We start from the raw sequence: 17,034 nt of genomic DNA on the forward strand, positions 1-17,034 counted from the left end.
AAAGAAAATACAATTTCAATACAAAAATAAAACTATAAGCTTCTTGCATGTGATAGACATTTCATTTTCCCCATTGAATATTCTTGTAACAGTGAGTCAACAAGTGCAAGCAATCATTGTCGAGGACCCTTCAAAATGAGGGCACTTGAGAGAGGGCTTCATGTTTCTAAGGGTCTTATTCGTCAGTTGTCCATGAAGATCTCCGCTATGAATCCTATGTTATGCGCAGAAGACAGAACAGTGAGTTATTCGATTAAAATTCCTTCTATATAAAATTAAATACTCTGAAGTGCTGAGACGTTATGAGCTTTGCTGACGAAAAAAATGTTGGTCCAGACTAACCGTGGAAATGAGCAGAATGACAAATGGCTATTACAGAGGTTCCTGTTGTCATACGCCCGAAGTTTCCAGCCTCTATTATGGTTTTAGGTCTTGTGAGCAACAAAGGACATGCCATTCCACTACACCTCTTTACTCAAACTTATAGAGACAGTGGTGCAACCCTGAATTGAAAGGCTCGGCTCTTTCACATAAAGCAATGGCGGCGCAAGATTGGATGAAAAAAACTCTTCGTGACCATAAATTCAGGTCGTATTATGGGCCCCATCCTATACTTGCTATACACATACAATCTACCAGCTTCTGAAGAAACAATAGTCGGAACGTTGGCGGATGACACTGCCGTACTCACAAATGACCCAGAAAGGACTTGATAAAATATCTCATTGGTTGAAAGAGTGGCGCGTTAGGACAAATAAGATAAAATCTTCCCAAGTCACTTTTACGCTCAATTGAAAAACTTGTCCACCCGTTAAGCTCAATAATACGATTATCCTTCAAACTAACGTCGCAAAATATCTCGGCATGCATCTTGACAACAAACTTACATGGAAAACCCATATTTTCACCAAACGGAAGGCCCCATGAATAAAACTCAGAAGCTTGTAGTGGTTATTAAATCGAAAATCTCATGTTTCTCTGGAAAGTAAGATCTCACTTTACTCAGATATCTTTCCATATCACATGGGCACATGACATTCAACTTTGGGGCACTGCAGATAACTCCAACTTCGGAATACTTCATAGATTCCAATCGAAAACCCTCAGAATGATTCAAACGCCCCTTTTGTATCATAAATGCACAAATTCATGGTGATCTCAAAGTACCCACAATAATTGAAGAAATGAGAAAATATGCCACATTATAAAACAAACGACTCCAATCGCACTCAAACCCTCTTGCCACAGAAATAATTGCAAATCTCATAACCTTCAGCAGGCTCAAGAGAAAGTCTAAAAAAGATCTCATGTGATAATAAATTAGTCTAGTAATATTTATGATAAAATTAGTAAATGGTTGCATCACTGGGCGCATTCCATGCTTAAATAGCTTTAAGTAAAAATATTGCATAATGTTAAAAAAAACAGATCACAATAAAGAAATGGATTAAAAAAAAATAACACCGAACTTATGGCCGCCGAGCTCTCCAGATCTTAATTGCCTATATTACTATGTATAAGGCGCCGTTGAGCATGAAACCAATAAGTGTTCTGATAACACAGTTTCTTCTCTGAAGGCTGCAATTAAAACCGTCGTGATCAATATTAATAGGGATTATTTTATTCAGGCATGCAATCGTTTTCGGACCCACATCGAGGAAGTTCTGAAAGCTAATAAAAATTTTATTGAATGATTTTATAGATAGATATATAATAATTTAATGTTATGTAAAAGTTCGTGAAATTTCATTAAATTTTGCTCAAAATAAAAGCTAATTAGTTTTACTCTCAAGTTTTCCTCTAATACCATGCGCACTCCGGATATTGTGGCGAATTTTACTTCTCAGGCTATTAGTACAAGATCAAATTAAATCAAGAAGTGAATTTTGTTTAGCATTTAAAGCGTAGGAACATATCCGATTGTGCTCTACAAAAATTACGGGACATAAGAGTCTATATTGAAAAACCCTATACCACCATTTCTTCACACTGTCGACCAATTTTACCTCTCCTCCAGAAAATTAAATGTAGCCAAAAAAATAGCTCGCACTAATATTGTTAATTAATTGACCTCATTGATTTTTATTATATTTTCGCTCGCGCCACGAGCTCGCATTCAACTCAGCGTCAGCAATAATGTTTGGCGCACGGTTATCATTCTTGTGCATGAACACACCTCATAACTGATATGATAATGATCATTCTTCATTCTCATGCAGGCCGTCAAGTTCCTACGCTGTGAAGAGCAAAGTGTGATTTTCACACAAAACTCGATACATCAAGAATGCGTATTGAGTCACGACACTGAGTTGGAATGCCAGCGTGTGGATTCAGACAGAGCGTAATGCGTACGTTTGCTGTGAGTACACAAAGGAGGCTAGAATGCATACCTATGTATGTGTGTATGTATGTGTATATAAGCATAGACTTACCATGAAGAAATGGACGTGGTTTGGAAATTTCAGTGCTATTTGGCCACAATGAGCTGCTGGCATGCGATTGAAATCAATAAATTCGTACGATATTCCATATGGTCCTACATACATACATACATACATATATGTATACATACATACATGCGGCAATGGAAGAGTAAATGCACATAAATGAAAACTCTCATGAAATTTCGCCATTCACGATTTTTCTTTCCTGATGGTAGTTCGAAATGAATGAGCTTAATTAATTTCGGTGTTATTCGTTGAAATTTTAAGTGTACGTATTCTTGTCGACCGAGGCGCATACATATGTATCTGCACATGTCGACATATATATGCATATGGGTGCAGCGTGCCTTGGGCTATTTTTTTTTTTTTTTTTTTTTTTTTTTTTTTTTTTTTTTTTTTTTATCCGAAGGGGGAATCTTACATAGATACCGTCAATATAGATGGCATGCACGATTCATACTGATCGCTAAGGGTGCACCTCATTCGGGACCACGCACAGTCAGTATTACTACTAAACTGGACTTGCGAAACAGTACACCTACGTACTAAACCCTAACTCCGACTTCTGTAGCTTTAGTTTGCCCTGCGGTACCGCCGTTTAAGCATTGCATCGCAGGGCCAAGCTAGCCATTATGGCTCTTCACTTATATCTCTCTCTCCGTCTACCCTTCATTATTTCTTTGTCTTCTTTCTTTACTGCGTTCCCATTCCTTTTTTCGCAGTTCCTGTAACGCATTTGCGGACCATTCTCTCATCTTGGCCCACACCAACTTCGACCGCAGCATGTGATCTACAATGTTGCCTGGGGTTATTTTTTCTTTTATTATTTCTTCAATGCACATTCTTTCAGATGCGTATCTCGGGCAGGAGAAGAACACATGTTCCACGTTCTCACTACCGTTGCCGCAGAGCGAGCAGTCAGCTGCGTCCTCGTGGCCGAGTCTTTGGAGATACTCTCTATAGCATCCATGCCCCGTCAGGAACTGTGTGAGGTAGTAATCTGTGTCACCATGTCCTCTCTCAACCCAAGCCTGTACGCTTCTGATAAGCTTATGCGTCCATCTTCCTTTTGTCGCTAGGTCCCAGCGATTTTGCCACTCAGTTATGCTCCCCAGTCTTTCTTCTTTACGCTCTTCCGCCGTTAATCTCCTGTTTAGGCTTTTGGCTTTGTCGTACACTCTACCCAGTTCAGAGGCCATTATATCTGGTGGCATGATACCCGATATGACACATACTGCTTCAAACGACACTGTCCTGAAGGCACATGCAACTCTAAGGGAAATAAGTCTAAAAACTATTTCCGCCTTCTTCGCGTATGTTTTCTGTATCAGGGCTTTACCCCATATGGGTGCTGCATACATGAGTGTAGACTGGGTAACTTTAGCCAGGAGCGCTCTTCTACTCTGAGTGGGACCACCGATGTTGGCCATGATTCTTGACAGTGCCGCCGTCACCATGGCTGCCTTTCCGCATGCTTTTTTAATGTGCTCCTTGAAGCTTAGTCGATCATCGATCATTACACCCAAATATCGTAGTGCCGCTTGTGTTGTGACGTTAAACCCATCAATGTTTAGTGTGGTCGTTTCTAACTTTTTTCTACTCGTAATGAGAACTGCTTCTGTTTTTTGCCCTGCTAGCTGTAGTTTAACCGCCGTTAGCCATTGTTTGACCTTCGTTGTGGCCTCGCTGCAGATACTCTGAATCTGAGGGATTGTTTTGGCGACTATGGTTAACGCAATGTCGTCTGCGTATCCTATTATTTGCACTTCCCTCGGCATTGGAAGTTGCAGTACCCCATCATATAGTACATTCCATAGGATCGGGCCCAGCACAGATCCCTGCGGTACTCCGCCCGTCACTGCATATCTCTTAGGGCCTTCATCTGTATTGTACAGAAGTACTCTTTCCGACAGGTAACTGTTTATAACCCGTACTAAGTAAGCTGGGGTTTTTTTCCCTTCAAGAGCCTTTATAATATGTGGCCAGTATGCCGAGTTGAAGGCGTTCTTGACATCTAGAGTGATAACTGCACAGTATTCTTTATCACCATGCATCCACCTGTCACCCTCAATAGCCTTACTTGCAATGTTTGTCACCCTCCTGACGGCATCGATGGTTGAACGACCTTTTCGGAAACCAAACTGATGTTCGGATAGCTCAGCCGGCGCTTTCTCCAGGTGCTGTTCCAGGCGTGTGCAGATTAGTTTCTCCAAGATTTTACCCATAGTATCTATCATGCAGAGTGGCCGATAAGAACTTGGGTCACCCGCTGGCTTATTTGGTTTCTGAAGTAGGACCAGTTGTTGTTTCTTCCATACTTTCGGAAACGTGCCTTCATTTATACACTTGGTGAAGTGTTCTGCAAATGGCTTTGTGTTGCGCCTGATAGCGATCTTCAGCGCCTTGTTCGGAATTCCGTCAGGTCCTGGAGCCTTAGCATTGCCGAAACTTTCCGTTGCCAAAATCACCTCTGCTTCACTGATTGTGACACTATTTTCTGCTGCGTGGCACTGGGTCTGGCTTGGTTGCATGTCTTGCTTTGGAAAGAGTGTCTGTACAATCTTTTCCAAAAGAATGGGGCAAGTCGGCGCCTGTCCTCTACCTCCTTTGACCTTGGCCATAACGAGTTTGTAGCCATCACCCCACGGGTTTTCGTCCACATTCTGGCACAGTTCTTTAAAGCTAGCTGCCTTGCTGCTTTTAATGGCTTTCTTTAATTCTTTCCGCTTCTTTTTATAGTTCTCGCGGAGCCTGAAGTGTTCTGCCAACCCATAGCTCCTTTGGGAAAGGCGCCTTGCTTTTTTGCATTCGCTTCTTAGGGTGCTGATCTCCTCGTTCCACCAGTATACAGGCTTTCTGGGAGCGCTCTGTGTTTTCCTGCTCATAGCGGCATCGCAAGCTCTGCTAACATATTTTACTAGCAGTTCCGCCTGTAGTTCCACATCGTTGGTGCTAGTTGGGTTCTTTTCTAGCATGATTTGGAACATTTCTTCATCAAGTGTCTCCACCCTCCAACCCTTATTCTGTTTTTTCTGTACGGTTTCTTTTCCATGCGAAAAGTCCACCGTAATGGCAAGGTGGTCACTGCCTGTGTAAAAATCATTCACTTTCCAGCTTGCTGATCGTATTAGAGCCCTGCTGGCGTAGGTGATGTCGATTATTGATGCACGACCATTCACTTCGAAGGTGTTTTTTCCCCCAGTGTTTAGCAGAACCGCATCAAGCAGTGAGAATGCCTTAATCAAGGCATCTCCCCTTTTATTGGTATATCTGCTACCCCATTCCAGGGCCCACGCATTGAAATCACCCGCAATCACGTTTGGTGTGGTACCACGAGCGTTTTGCACAAGTTCATCCAGTAAGTTTTCGAACTCTGCTTGCGTCAGTTTCGGTGGCGCGTAGCAACTGTAGAAATATATGCCACGTATTTTTGCTCGGGTATAGTAATCACTGTGGGTGTGCGGTTTGTCCTGCAGGGTATTTCCTCCACAGGCCCAAATAGCAGCTTTACTTTTCCTATCCGAGACCCACGTTCCGGCGTTTAGATTTTTATGCTGGTCGCTGACGAGCACAACATCCACCTTATTTTCATATACCCTTTGTTTTAAGAGCTCTTGTGCAGCCTCGCAATGGTTTAGATTGATCTGCTCAATCCTCATTTTTTGGTTTTAATATACGCCGCTTGATACAGGGGGCATTTTCTGCTTCCAATCTGATGGCTTGTGTCCTCCCGTCCATTTCTTTTACAAGCTCCGCAGAAGGGCTTTTTCTCGCATACTTTCGCTTGGTGTCCCTTTTCTCCACATTTGAGACAGTTCTGGCTTCTGTCGTCTTCGTTTTTGCATGCCCTCGCTAGGTGTCCATACTCCAGGCATCTGTAGCATCTCCTCAAGTCAGGCTTTTCTCTTATTCGGCATACTGCCCAGCCGATTTTCAATTTTTGCTTCTCAAGCAGTCGCCTTGCGTCCAGTGCTGGTAGGCTTATCACTGCTGTTTGCGTGCCTGCATACGCCGCTCTAACGCTTTTTATTGCGTTTTCACTAAATAGGTTAAGCTCGTTTACTTGCGTTCGTATAGCCTCACCTATGTCCTCCTTGGTTGTGATTTCATCCAGGTCACGGATCTCAACCAACATCTCGTGGGTTAGGACCTTGATTTGCGCCTGGTCCCCTAGCACCTTGCCAATCTTCTTCTGATATACTCCTGTATTGGCCATCTGCTCTTTTTTCAGTTGGAGCAGGATTTCGCCTTTGGCCGTCTTTCTGATACGCGTTACGTTTTCGCCGAGTTCTTGCAGGGCATCATCTTTTTTAACCACCCTGAGAATGTCACTGTACGTCATTGTTCCGGCACGCGCAATGACAATCGCATCCGGCCTCGGGGGTGGTTTATTTGTCACTTTCTTCTTGGCTGGTTTGCGCTTGACACTAATCCAGCCATTTTCCACAACCCCGTTTGTCCTCTTAACATTTTCCTCTCCTTTGACTTTCTTGTCTGCACTTGCTGACACTTTGTGTTCTTCCTCGCGTATAGTTTTACTTTTCTTGGGTGGCGTTTTTCTGCCCGGCTGTTTATCGTCGCGTGGTCTTTTTGGTGTTCCTTCCGCCATTTTACTTCCAAGAACGTTTCGCTTGGCTTCCCTGCTTTTTGCTTCTTCCTGTGCTTTCGAGTGCAGCTTGGTGATCGCTTCAAGGAGTTCCCTTATGTTGTTGTTAATTGAGCGTTGCGGTAGACGCATTGCTTCAGTCAGCTTCCCAATCATCTCACCAAGAAGCGTTAAGGTATCATTACCCGATTGTGCTGCTTTTTCATTGCTTTCTTGCAACGCAGGTGGCGACGATTTTGCTCTCTCAGGCCTTTCTACACTGAGCGTCTTGATAGGACTCCGTCTCAGCTTTGGTGCGCGCTTAAAAGGATCAGCCCCCGTGATTATACGACCTTTGGGGGTCTTGCACTCCTCGGTTAGGTCCACTAGTAGATCACTCGATCTACTTGCTCCTGGTACCTTTCTGTTAGCCTCTTCCAGGCTTTCCTTTTCACTGCCCATAATGGCTCCATATATGTTACTGCTGTTGTTGGTTATAATTATATTTCTCATTTGGTTTTCCATTCTTTTTTTGTTTACCAGCGCATCGTGTGTAGGGGGGCGGGCCGAAATAAACAGGAACGGGTATACCCTTGGGGACAGTGCCCCTACCCCAGTTCCCTGAGGCCTGTTCTTCGCTTTACCGGTCCCGGAAAACACGGACGGACCGGAGCTCACCCGGGGCAACGCATACTACTACCTCTGCGTCCAATACACACTCCCTGACTAGGGCCCGAAGGGGCTGGTCACTGATACACCCCGCAGCTAACACCTCGGCAGAGCAAGCTCACATCACTCCCTTCACTTCAACAACAGAGATGGTTCTTGAAGTGATGAGAGACTCCCAGTGCGCCACGGCATATACCGGTCAGTTAGCAGCCGCACCTAACATGGTGAACAGACGCTGACCAGGAAGCCGTCCACTATGGAAACCGCCGCGCCTGGATTTTTTGTTTTGTTTTGCTCCCCATGGCCTTGGGGGCCTTTGGGGGAACTATTTCTCAGAGGCATTGATTTTAGGCCTCTGTCACCGGAAGCCTCATCGGATGGGCTGTCTTTTAGCCGCATCCTCCGCTTCTGGCCGCTCATTGTCGGGGATTGCTTATTCGCTTAAACTTATTTCCCAACTAACCTGCTACTACAGGCCTTCCGGCTATCCGCAACCTGCCGACCCCCACGGTAGCTTAGAGCCCAGCTTAGTCGTTCAACCCGGTGGAGTGAACAACCAACACTCAGGTGGTGTCTACGTGCGTGCCTTGGGCTATGTGTTTGTGTGTGTGTGTGCGTGCGTGTATGTGGCTATAATGAAACTGATGATTGTTATGATGATATTGATTCTGGTGCGACGTTGGTTCTTGGGAACTTTCGGCTTGATTTTGTGGGTGATGTACAGTGTCTGGTAGTTATCGAAGAGCGGTTAAAATCCCGTGTATGTGGCTATAATGAAACTGATGATTGTTATGATGATATTGATTCTGGTGCGACGTTGGTTCTTGGGAACTTTCGGCTTGATTTTGTGGGTGATGTACAGTGTCTGGTAGTTATCGAAGAGCGGTTAAAATCCCCAAAAATGTTGAATATCCTTTTAAATAAGACTTTACGTCCAGGTTTTTATGCTCTACTTTAGAACAAATTCGTTTGGTACAAATTAGCACTTATTACGCTCGGGATAGCCTGAGAAACACACTTCTAAAAAATCCCAATAGAACTCCTACTACTGTTAAAAAGAGTTTACTAGATAACTACAGAGGCGCATTATGGTGCCAGGAAAAATTTTCCCAATCCCTACTTGAATCACAATGATGGATATAATCAGAAGAAGTGGCTGTACAGAAATCTGTCACCTGCTTTCGAAAGGGAGGGAAATTCCCACATTATATACTGGAGGTAATCTACTCCATATGGTCAATACTCACGTTTTCCGATAGTATTAATGCCTTTCAAGGGTTTCTGCAAGTTCGATTTTCTTTGTAATTCGTTCACTGTATTAACCGAGTTATAGTACGAGTGATATTTTGTCCAAATTAGTCTAAGTACTGTTAGTAGTTGTTGTGGTTCCTGCTTAAGGTGCGAAAACAGGAAACCGAGCGAAACCTGTATGTGTGAGCTTGAGATCACAACTTCTATCTCCCAAGCAATCAGCTGTTTAATTTTTCGACAAAATAGCACCACGGTCCACCACCGGGATCTAGCATTGATTGGCGCTCTGCGGTCTGATATTCTTGAACGACCTTCTTGAACACATTTCGGGCTTGTTGTTATCGACCTAAAGATCTTAATCGTCGGTAGATTGTCTACAATGGGAATAAGTTTTGAAAGCACCATTTTTAGGTTTTTAGGGCTCACTTGTCCGAGAAATCAAATTCATCCCTTGTCATACCATTGCAGCGGGAAAATGGGAGAAAGAATAGAGAACAGAAGATAGGAATGTACGCTGAGCTAATTTCAGTCAATCTTTCAGACAGCTGCCGCAAAATTGGTGGAAGTAATGGATAGTTTTACAGCGTGCAATCTTGGCTGGAAATTTCCGGTAAGGGCACCCGCAAAATTCGATAGTTGAGACATTGATAACCTTAGAAGCTTCCTCGAGCGACTCCGATCCACCCGTGGTAAGAAGGATGTTGCGCCTTATCAACTTGGTGTACTTGGTCAGCATTCAATGCTTTCCCGAAGCAGACCACAGGTAGACAAAGCGATCTCAGCGCTTTCATTTCGCGGGGAAACCAATTCATAGGTTCCTTGTTTAGCTAGCTTATGCTAGCATCATCATATGATTTCTATAATTTGAGTTTGAACAAGTAAGCGTAAGCCCTTGAGTTGCTTTAGATTTGAATTTTCATCTTTCGAAACCACTGATAATTAAACGATGCGGGGAAAAACGGCCTACCCCAGAATGCTATTTATATGAAATCTCTGAAGGAGTAGTAATATTAATTAAATGTAATGCTCTTTTTTTCTTGTTTTTTCTGTTTGCTTATTTTTTTGTTTCCTTTTTATTATTATTTTTTATTTTTTAATTTTAGTTAATTAAAGTGCAACAGTGATCTTAGTTCAGAATGATGTTAGATCAGCTAGTCGACCTCTATTTTCGGAGTCGTATTTCAGTGCTTTTTTATCCTTAGTCTTCCCATGCGTGCTTTACAAGAACACATTTTTATTAAAAAAAAAATTACAATACATAATTTGTATTATTTTTTATTATATGTTTTTTAATACACATTTGACCACTGCGACGAGAAAATTAAAAAAAAAAACGGAAAACCTATTATTATTAATTTTTTAACGATTTTTATTTCCTAGTATTTATTATAATTTTTTATTGCACATTGGCCCACTATTCAGAGTAAACTTATGAAAAACTATTATAACAATTTTTTTAACGCACACTGCACCACTGTTATTATTTTTATAGTAATATTTTTAATTTAATATTTAAACAATTTTTTTGAAGCATATTGGACCACTGTGATAAGAGAAATGATTCATGTATGTTTTCCACTGTTATAATTATATTTCTTATAATAATTTTTGAGATAATATTTATCATGTTTTTTTAATGCATATTGGGCCACTGTAACGAGAGCAATTATTAAAAAAGCTATTATTATTATTTGTTTAAAGTATAATTCTCGACTGTTATTATTTTTTTATAATATTTTTTTGATATAATATTTATTATATTTTCTCAATGCACTTTTGGCCATTGTGACCAGAAAAACTATTAATAAAAAAACTATTATTATTATTTTTTAATGTGTACTGCACCAGTGTTATTATTTTTTTGCAATACATCTTTAATATAATATTTATTATAATTTTAATGCTTTTTGGACCACTGTGAACGAGAAAATTTATTTAAAAATAACAATTACTACGATGTTTTTATGAAAATTGGACCACTGTTATCATGTTTTTATAATATTTTTTTAATGTTTTAATTATTATAATTTTTTTAATGCTCTTTATGGCAACAAAAAATTATTATAAAAGCAATTTATTATAATAAAAAATAATATAAAAAAATATTATTACAATTTTTCTCGTATTTTTTATGCATATTAGAGAATTGTGACGAGTGAAATTATTATAAAAAAGTCAATATTATTATTTTTATAAAAATATTATTATTATCTTTTAATGCACACTGAATCACTGTGACGAGTCAACCATTTCCTTATAGCTGCTTTAGTTGTTGCTGAGCTTCTGCCCAAAGTGAGCTCGGAAAATGGTTGTGTCTATTGATATGAGGCACAGCATATTTATTTAAATTAATTAAAATGCATATGATAGAAGAAAAATTAAATGTACCCTACGCTGGTGGGTTACCTAAATTTTTGAAAACATTTGATTTCGCATAAATTTTCATTTATATTCATCTGGAAAGTGTCGATTAGCGCTGTTGGTTTTGGCCTCTTGTCAAAATAGGTTAAATTGACATTTTTCATTTCCACTTAAAAATTAAGACAACGTGCTATGTATGCTTGATGCAAGTAGAAAGACACCCCTGAATAATTTACTCACACACCCTTCCCGCTCTCTCTCTTTCTCATTGCAGTGCACACATCCAGAGAGTAAGCAGGCACCGGGCAGCAGGCAGACACCAGGCAGCAGGGGCTGTACAGCACCAAATGTCATCATTATCAGCTGCAGCGAAGCAAGGCAAAGTACTGACAACAAATACGGTGGCGTGGAGGACACACTGATGAACGTGTGTTAGAGCGAAAATGTCAGTGACGGCAAACTCCGCTACTTTAGCAGTAGTCAATCAAAGGCCGTTGAAGCGCTTGGTAGTGTTCGTACAAAGCAGCTGTAGTGAATGTGGAACATTTTGAAAGAAAAAAAAAATAAGGATCAAAGTGCGAATATGCGACGCGTTAAATGATAGTAAATTTTAAGATGCGCCAAGGACCTTTCTGACTATTATGTAAATGCAGTTGAAATACTAAATAGCAACAGTAACACCAACTCATACAAACAAAAAATAAGGAAAATTGCGCGATGTACGTGTCTGAAAAGTGATTACTTAAGCAAATACCTAATTTTATTATTATTTTTATTATTACTGCGACTGAGCAGTGCAACAAGCAAGCAAACTACATTGAAAATATTGAGGAAAGTGCAAAATTAAATGATATGATGTGGCGCGTGTGTCGCCGCGGCTTGCACAAATGTGGCCAAGTGAAATCTGAGCTGTGAGCAACTTGGCTGGCTGGCAGGCAGGCAGGTCCACTCGTGTGAGAGTAGATCTTTATTTCGTTTAACGCCGTTCAAGGCAAAGCAACACATTTATGCCAGATGCCAACGAAAATGAGTGTATAGTAAATTTTTATGTGTATACGCGCATTTGTAAAATCTTATGAGTGGCTCATAACGAGTGCTCCTATACCAACAAACGAAAAACGCTAATCGCACAAGATCGTTTAAACAGTTGAAAGTGTTTTGCCAAAACAGAATTGCCATTCAATTTTTTTCCTCTTTGAGTGTGTGTGTGCCAATGCGCTTCAGCTAAATTGCAGCTATTTTAACGGTGCAAATGTGTGTCCATGTGTTTGCTGGCAAATTGATTTAAACTGCCACTTATACGGAAAAAGTAAACAACAAGAAGTGGAAAACAATCCTAAATGGATTGGCGCGAGAAGCACGTGTGCTCCAAACAGTAGAAAAAAATTAAAAAAAAACAAAAAAAAACGAGGAAAAGAATACAAGTAGCAACAACGAAAACTACACCGCCCTTTAACGCCAGTCCGACAAACGCTAAATGAAAATATTTTCGCGGAAATTGCATGTCGTGCAACATTTACCACCAATGCCCATTAAAAGCAGTCCTTGTGTACATGTGTATGTGTGTTTTAGCAGCTAAATGACGCCGGTTGGCGTCTAATGGTGCTGCAACGCGGTAATAGCGCACGTAAAATAAATAATAAAGAAAATATAATAAAAAAAAAAACAAAATACGTATACAAAACAAAATTCAGTGCAAGTGCAACAAGCAGCACACACAGCAACACAGTTTGAGTGCGAATCTACTTATTCGTTTTCTCGCTTGTCGGCGCGCTCCGCCAACTTGACGTTAACAATAATTACGCGCGCGTAAATTAGTCCCGTTTCGACATTTTGTAGCGCGTTAATTGCTGCACACACGCCAAATTCACACATCAACAATTTTGGGCAAACAAAACTTAACACCCACTAACGCCACTTCTCCCAAGGCACCTGTACCTCGTGTATTTTGCTGCCACTAGCCACTCAAGTCCATTCCTTCCCCACTACCACAATGGCCGTCAGCAATATCGTCTGCGAGTGGCTGCGCGCCCTTGGCCTAGCTCAGTATGCCGAGAGCTTTCTGGATAATGGCTATGACGATTTGGAGATTTGCAAACAGGTCGGTGATCCCGATTTGGATGCCATTGGCGTGGAAAATCCGATGCATCGTCATAAATTGCTGAAAAGCATACGACAGTTGCGTGAAAAGGGTGCCGCTTCCGTTTATTTTATGTTGAACGATCCGAGCTCGTTGTCGGGCAGCATGGAGATTCTTTGTGAAACGCCACCAAATGAGTTGGATTTGGTGCTACGCGAGCAACTGGAAACCGATGGCATACGCTTGACCGCGCATCCATACTCGACACCGGTGAGTACTGAGAAATTCATCTTAATTTGGTTAATTCAATTAAATAGGTCTCCTAACTTACTTAGCCTTTATATGAATATAGAAATGATGAGAGTGATGCTATGTTATGCTGGGTTTTGCATGAAAAGTGATATACAGGGTTCGATTGAAAAGTAATGAGCCTTATGGCCGGCGGGCCAATTAGAAGTCCTAAATTCAGTAGTTTTCGTGAAGCGTTGTAGGATGAGAAAAAAAACAATTAGCCAAATGAAGTTTTGGGGATAGTTTAATATATATTTGAACTAAAAAAAGAAATTTGTACAATCTCCAACAATATATTGTAAGCCGAGTTATCAATAGATTCCCAGAGCGCCTGTATCCAACTTTTGTACAAGATACAACTTGCAATTTGAAAACAAAAAAAAAAAGATTATTAATTTTGATGTAATTATCTTCGATGTGAACTAAGAAACACGTAAAATTCGAATTTTTGGGGAAGGTAGAAAAAAAAAATGGTTTTTCAAGGAAAAACAAAACTCTTCAACTGGGTAAAAAAGTCGCTTTAAAAAGTTTTTGGATGTTTTTTAGTTCACATAGAAGATAATTACATCAAAATTAATAATCTTTTTTTTTTTTGTTATTTCAGATGAAAATTGCAAGTTGTATCTTGTACAAAAGTTGGATACAGGCGCTCTGGGAATCTATTGATAACTCGGCTTACAATATATTGTTGGAGATTGTACAAATTTTTTTTTTTTAGTTCAAATATATATTAAACTATCTCCAAAACTTCATCGCGAAAACTACTGAATTTAGGACATCTAATTGGCCCGCCGGCCTTATTCTTTTTAAGTAGTTTTATTAAACTCCTTGGCTTATACAACTAATATTCTTCAAAATAGGACCCTTGAGCGTCAATACACCGCTGGTGGAAACATTTTTTAAGCTCATCCGCCGGAATCGCGTTCAATTCGGCTGTCACAGTTTTTTGGATCGCCTCGATGGAGTCGAAACGCCTCCCCTTCAGCTTTCTTTTCAGGCGCGGGAACAAGAAGAAGTCCGGAAGGGACAGGTCTGGGCTATAGGAAGGGTGGGGAAGCACCGGAACCCTCATCTTGGCCAATGCAGAGGTGCAGAGGAAGGCGGTGTGCACCGGCGCATTGTCGTGATGAAGGGTCCAATTGTTGACGAGGTCGGGCCATACCCGGGCGACGCGGTTTTTCAGCCGACAGAACACTTCTTTGTAAAATGTGGCGTTTACACTGATCTTACGTAGACTAGCACGAGGTCAATGTTCAAAAATTCACGAACCTGGTTCTCATCTTCGTCTGTTTGCGTCGTCGAAGGCTTTCCAGATCGCTGTTCGTCTTCGACGTCCTCCCGGCCTTCCTTGAACGACTTGTACCACCGTTTTTCCTGGGCACTGTACAGAGATTGGTCCCCGTAAGCCTCCTTGAATAGCCCCATGGTTTCGGTACTCGTTTTGTTTAGCTTTACGCAAAATTTTATCGAGTAACGTTGCTCCAACGATCGCTGCTTTGTCGCCACTGCAAAATCCTAACACACTTTTAAAACAGCTTTCACGCGCGGAGCGATGTTGACTGCACCGCTGTTGCCAGCGAACTGCGACCGGTTTCTAATATAAGGGGAAGGCCAACGATCATTTTCCCCCACCAGCCGATTCGGTTGATCGCTTGGCAGACGCTCCGCGGGGGAATTCTCATTACTTTTCAATCAAACCATGTAAGTTCTATAAAAAAAATTCAATATGAAGTAGAACGCATAAAATTGCACAATTTTGAATATTACATGGTTCGAATCCATAGCTTAACTCTCTCAGTTTTCATCTGATTTGCTTCAAATTTTTACACAAAAGTTCGTAAGCGTTAACCTTTCTACTACTACCAAGCTGCTAAGCATGCTTAATTCTTTCACTCGAATTTCTATGACTTCCATGGCCTCAATGGCACTCGCTGCAGGAATAAACCGGATGCATCTAATTTTCAAGCGCTTTTCCTCTAAGTGGGTCGTATGTCACGATAAAGCGTTTTAAAGTTTAGCAGAGGATCTGGTTTATTCACATAGACCAATGGCTTTAGATCGTCCCAGTATTAAATCTCAACTTCTTGCAAGTTTCTAAATGTCACAATTTCTTAAAATAATCTAATCGCCATACTCTTCCCGCAATGTTGGCTGTCAGCAATCGATTATTGTTTTCCAGTAGAACTGTGACCTGAGATATCTGTTGTGCTCTCTTAATGGATTCAAAGTACTATTCTGAGTCCAACTTCCTCAATAAACGATAGTAAACGGCGGCCGCCGTGGCCGAATGAGTTGGGGAGTGACTACTATTTGGAATTCAGAGAGAGAACGTCGGTTCGAATCTCGGTGAAAGATCAAAATTAAGAAAACGTTTTTTCTAATAGCGATCACCCCTCGGCAGGCAATGGCAAACCTCCGAGGGTATTTCTGCCATGAAAACATTCCTTATAAAAATTATCTGCCGTTCGGATTCCATTCCATTTGTGGAACAACATCAAGACGCACACTGCGAATAGGAGGAGGAGCTCGGCCAAACGTCCAAAAGAGGGTATACGCGTATTATTTTATTGATTCTGATATACCCGTCAGCTAAAACATATATTACCCAGGTTGTTGATGTCGTTTTGGCAACATAAACTTTTGCCATACAAATACGGGGAATGCTGCTGGAGTGACACTGCTTGGCGGGATATGAATCCGGGTCGTTCCGGTATCGTAGAATCGACTGTTGTGGGAACGATGTTTACCCAGGTAAACTCCTCGCCGCGTATGCATCAGTGTTGGCTATGCTGCCAACACATGTTTGGCAGTTTCATCTGCTTCCCTACAGAACCTACAAACTTTTTGGAGTATATTCCCAAGATAATGAGGACAAAATTCATACAATCTTTAAATCGGTTTAGGTTAAAGCCACCCATCACTAATTTTTATTCCTATAAACCCTGTAGATTGTCCCAGTATGATTATCTTTGTCTTCCCACTACTTCCTGAATAAGAGGGAGGAGATTATCTTTTCCTGGGCAACAAAATGGCTCTCGACCCTGTCCTGGCTGATTTATCTTTCATTTCCTTCCCACTAATTCCTATATGCTCTGGATCCCATAATATACATATGTACCTTTTTTTTGGCTTAAGATATTCAGCTTATCGAGTTATTCCAGCACGAGTTTTGAAGTAACTTGGAAAGAGTTAAGAGCCTTAATTTTTGTTATTATATTCGCGTTCAAGGTTAAAGTGAGCGCATCTTTTTAATGCATGCAATCTTGTAATAATCGATTCATATCGCTTCACGTTGACAGAAACGGTGTCACCGGCTTGGTTTTGGAGGGATTTCGGACCGCGGATTCCTCCTG

The 17,034-nt window shown here is 41.1% G+C and overlaps 2 protein-coding genes across 2 annotated transcripts in view; one reads left to right on the forward strand and one right to left on the reverse strand.

The window, feature by feature from the left end:
* Nucleotides 1-13,816, forward strand: part of LOC128871728 (sterile alpha motif domain-containing protein 5-like) — a 178,671-nt gene extending 164,855 nt beyond the window's left edge. The window contains exon 3 of the mRNA XM_054113724.1: nucleotides 11,585-13,816. Coding sequence (XP_053969699.1) covers nucleotides 13,304-13,816 — 513 coding nt within the window. The 5' untranslated portion in view covers nucleotides 11,585-13,303. The remainder of the gene's footprint in view (nucleotides 1-11,584) is intronic.
* On the reverse strand, nucleotides 6,100-7,542 carry LOC128871721 (uncharacterized). The gene has a single exon (XM_054113710.1). The coding sequence runs from the start codon at nucleotides 7,540-7,542 to the stop codon at nucleotides 6,100-6,102; it is 1,443 nt and encodes a 480-aa protein (XP_053969685.1).
* Nucleotides 13,817-17,034: the final 3,218 nt, after the last annotated feature.

This window comes from Anastrepha ludens, chromosome 2 (genome assembly GCF_028408465.1).
Source record: "Anastrepha ludens isolate Willacy chromosome 2, idAnaLude1.1, whole genome shotgun sequence".
In the NCBI taxonomy this organism is placed as follows: Eukaryota; Metazoa; Arthropoda; class Insecta; order Diptera; family Tephritidae; genus Anastrepha; species Anastrepha ludens.

Excerpts from the sequence above, each read along its gene's own strand:
- LOC128871721 (XM_054113710.1), bottom strand. The coding sequence starts at position 7,542 with ATGAGAAATATAATTATAACCAACAACAGCAGTAACATATATGGAGCC.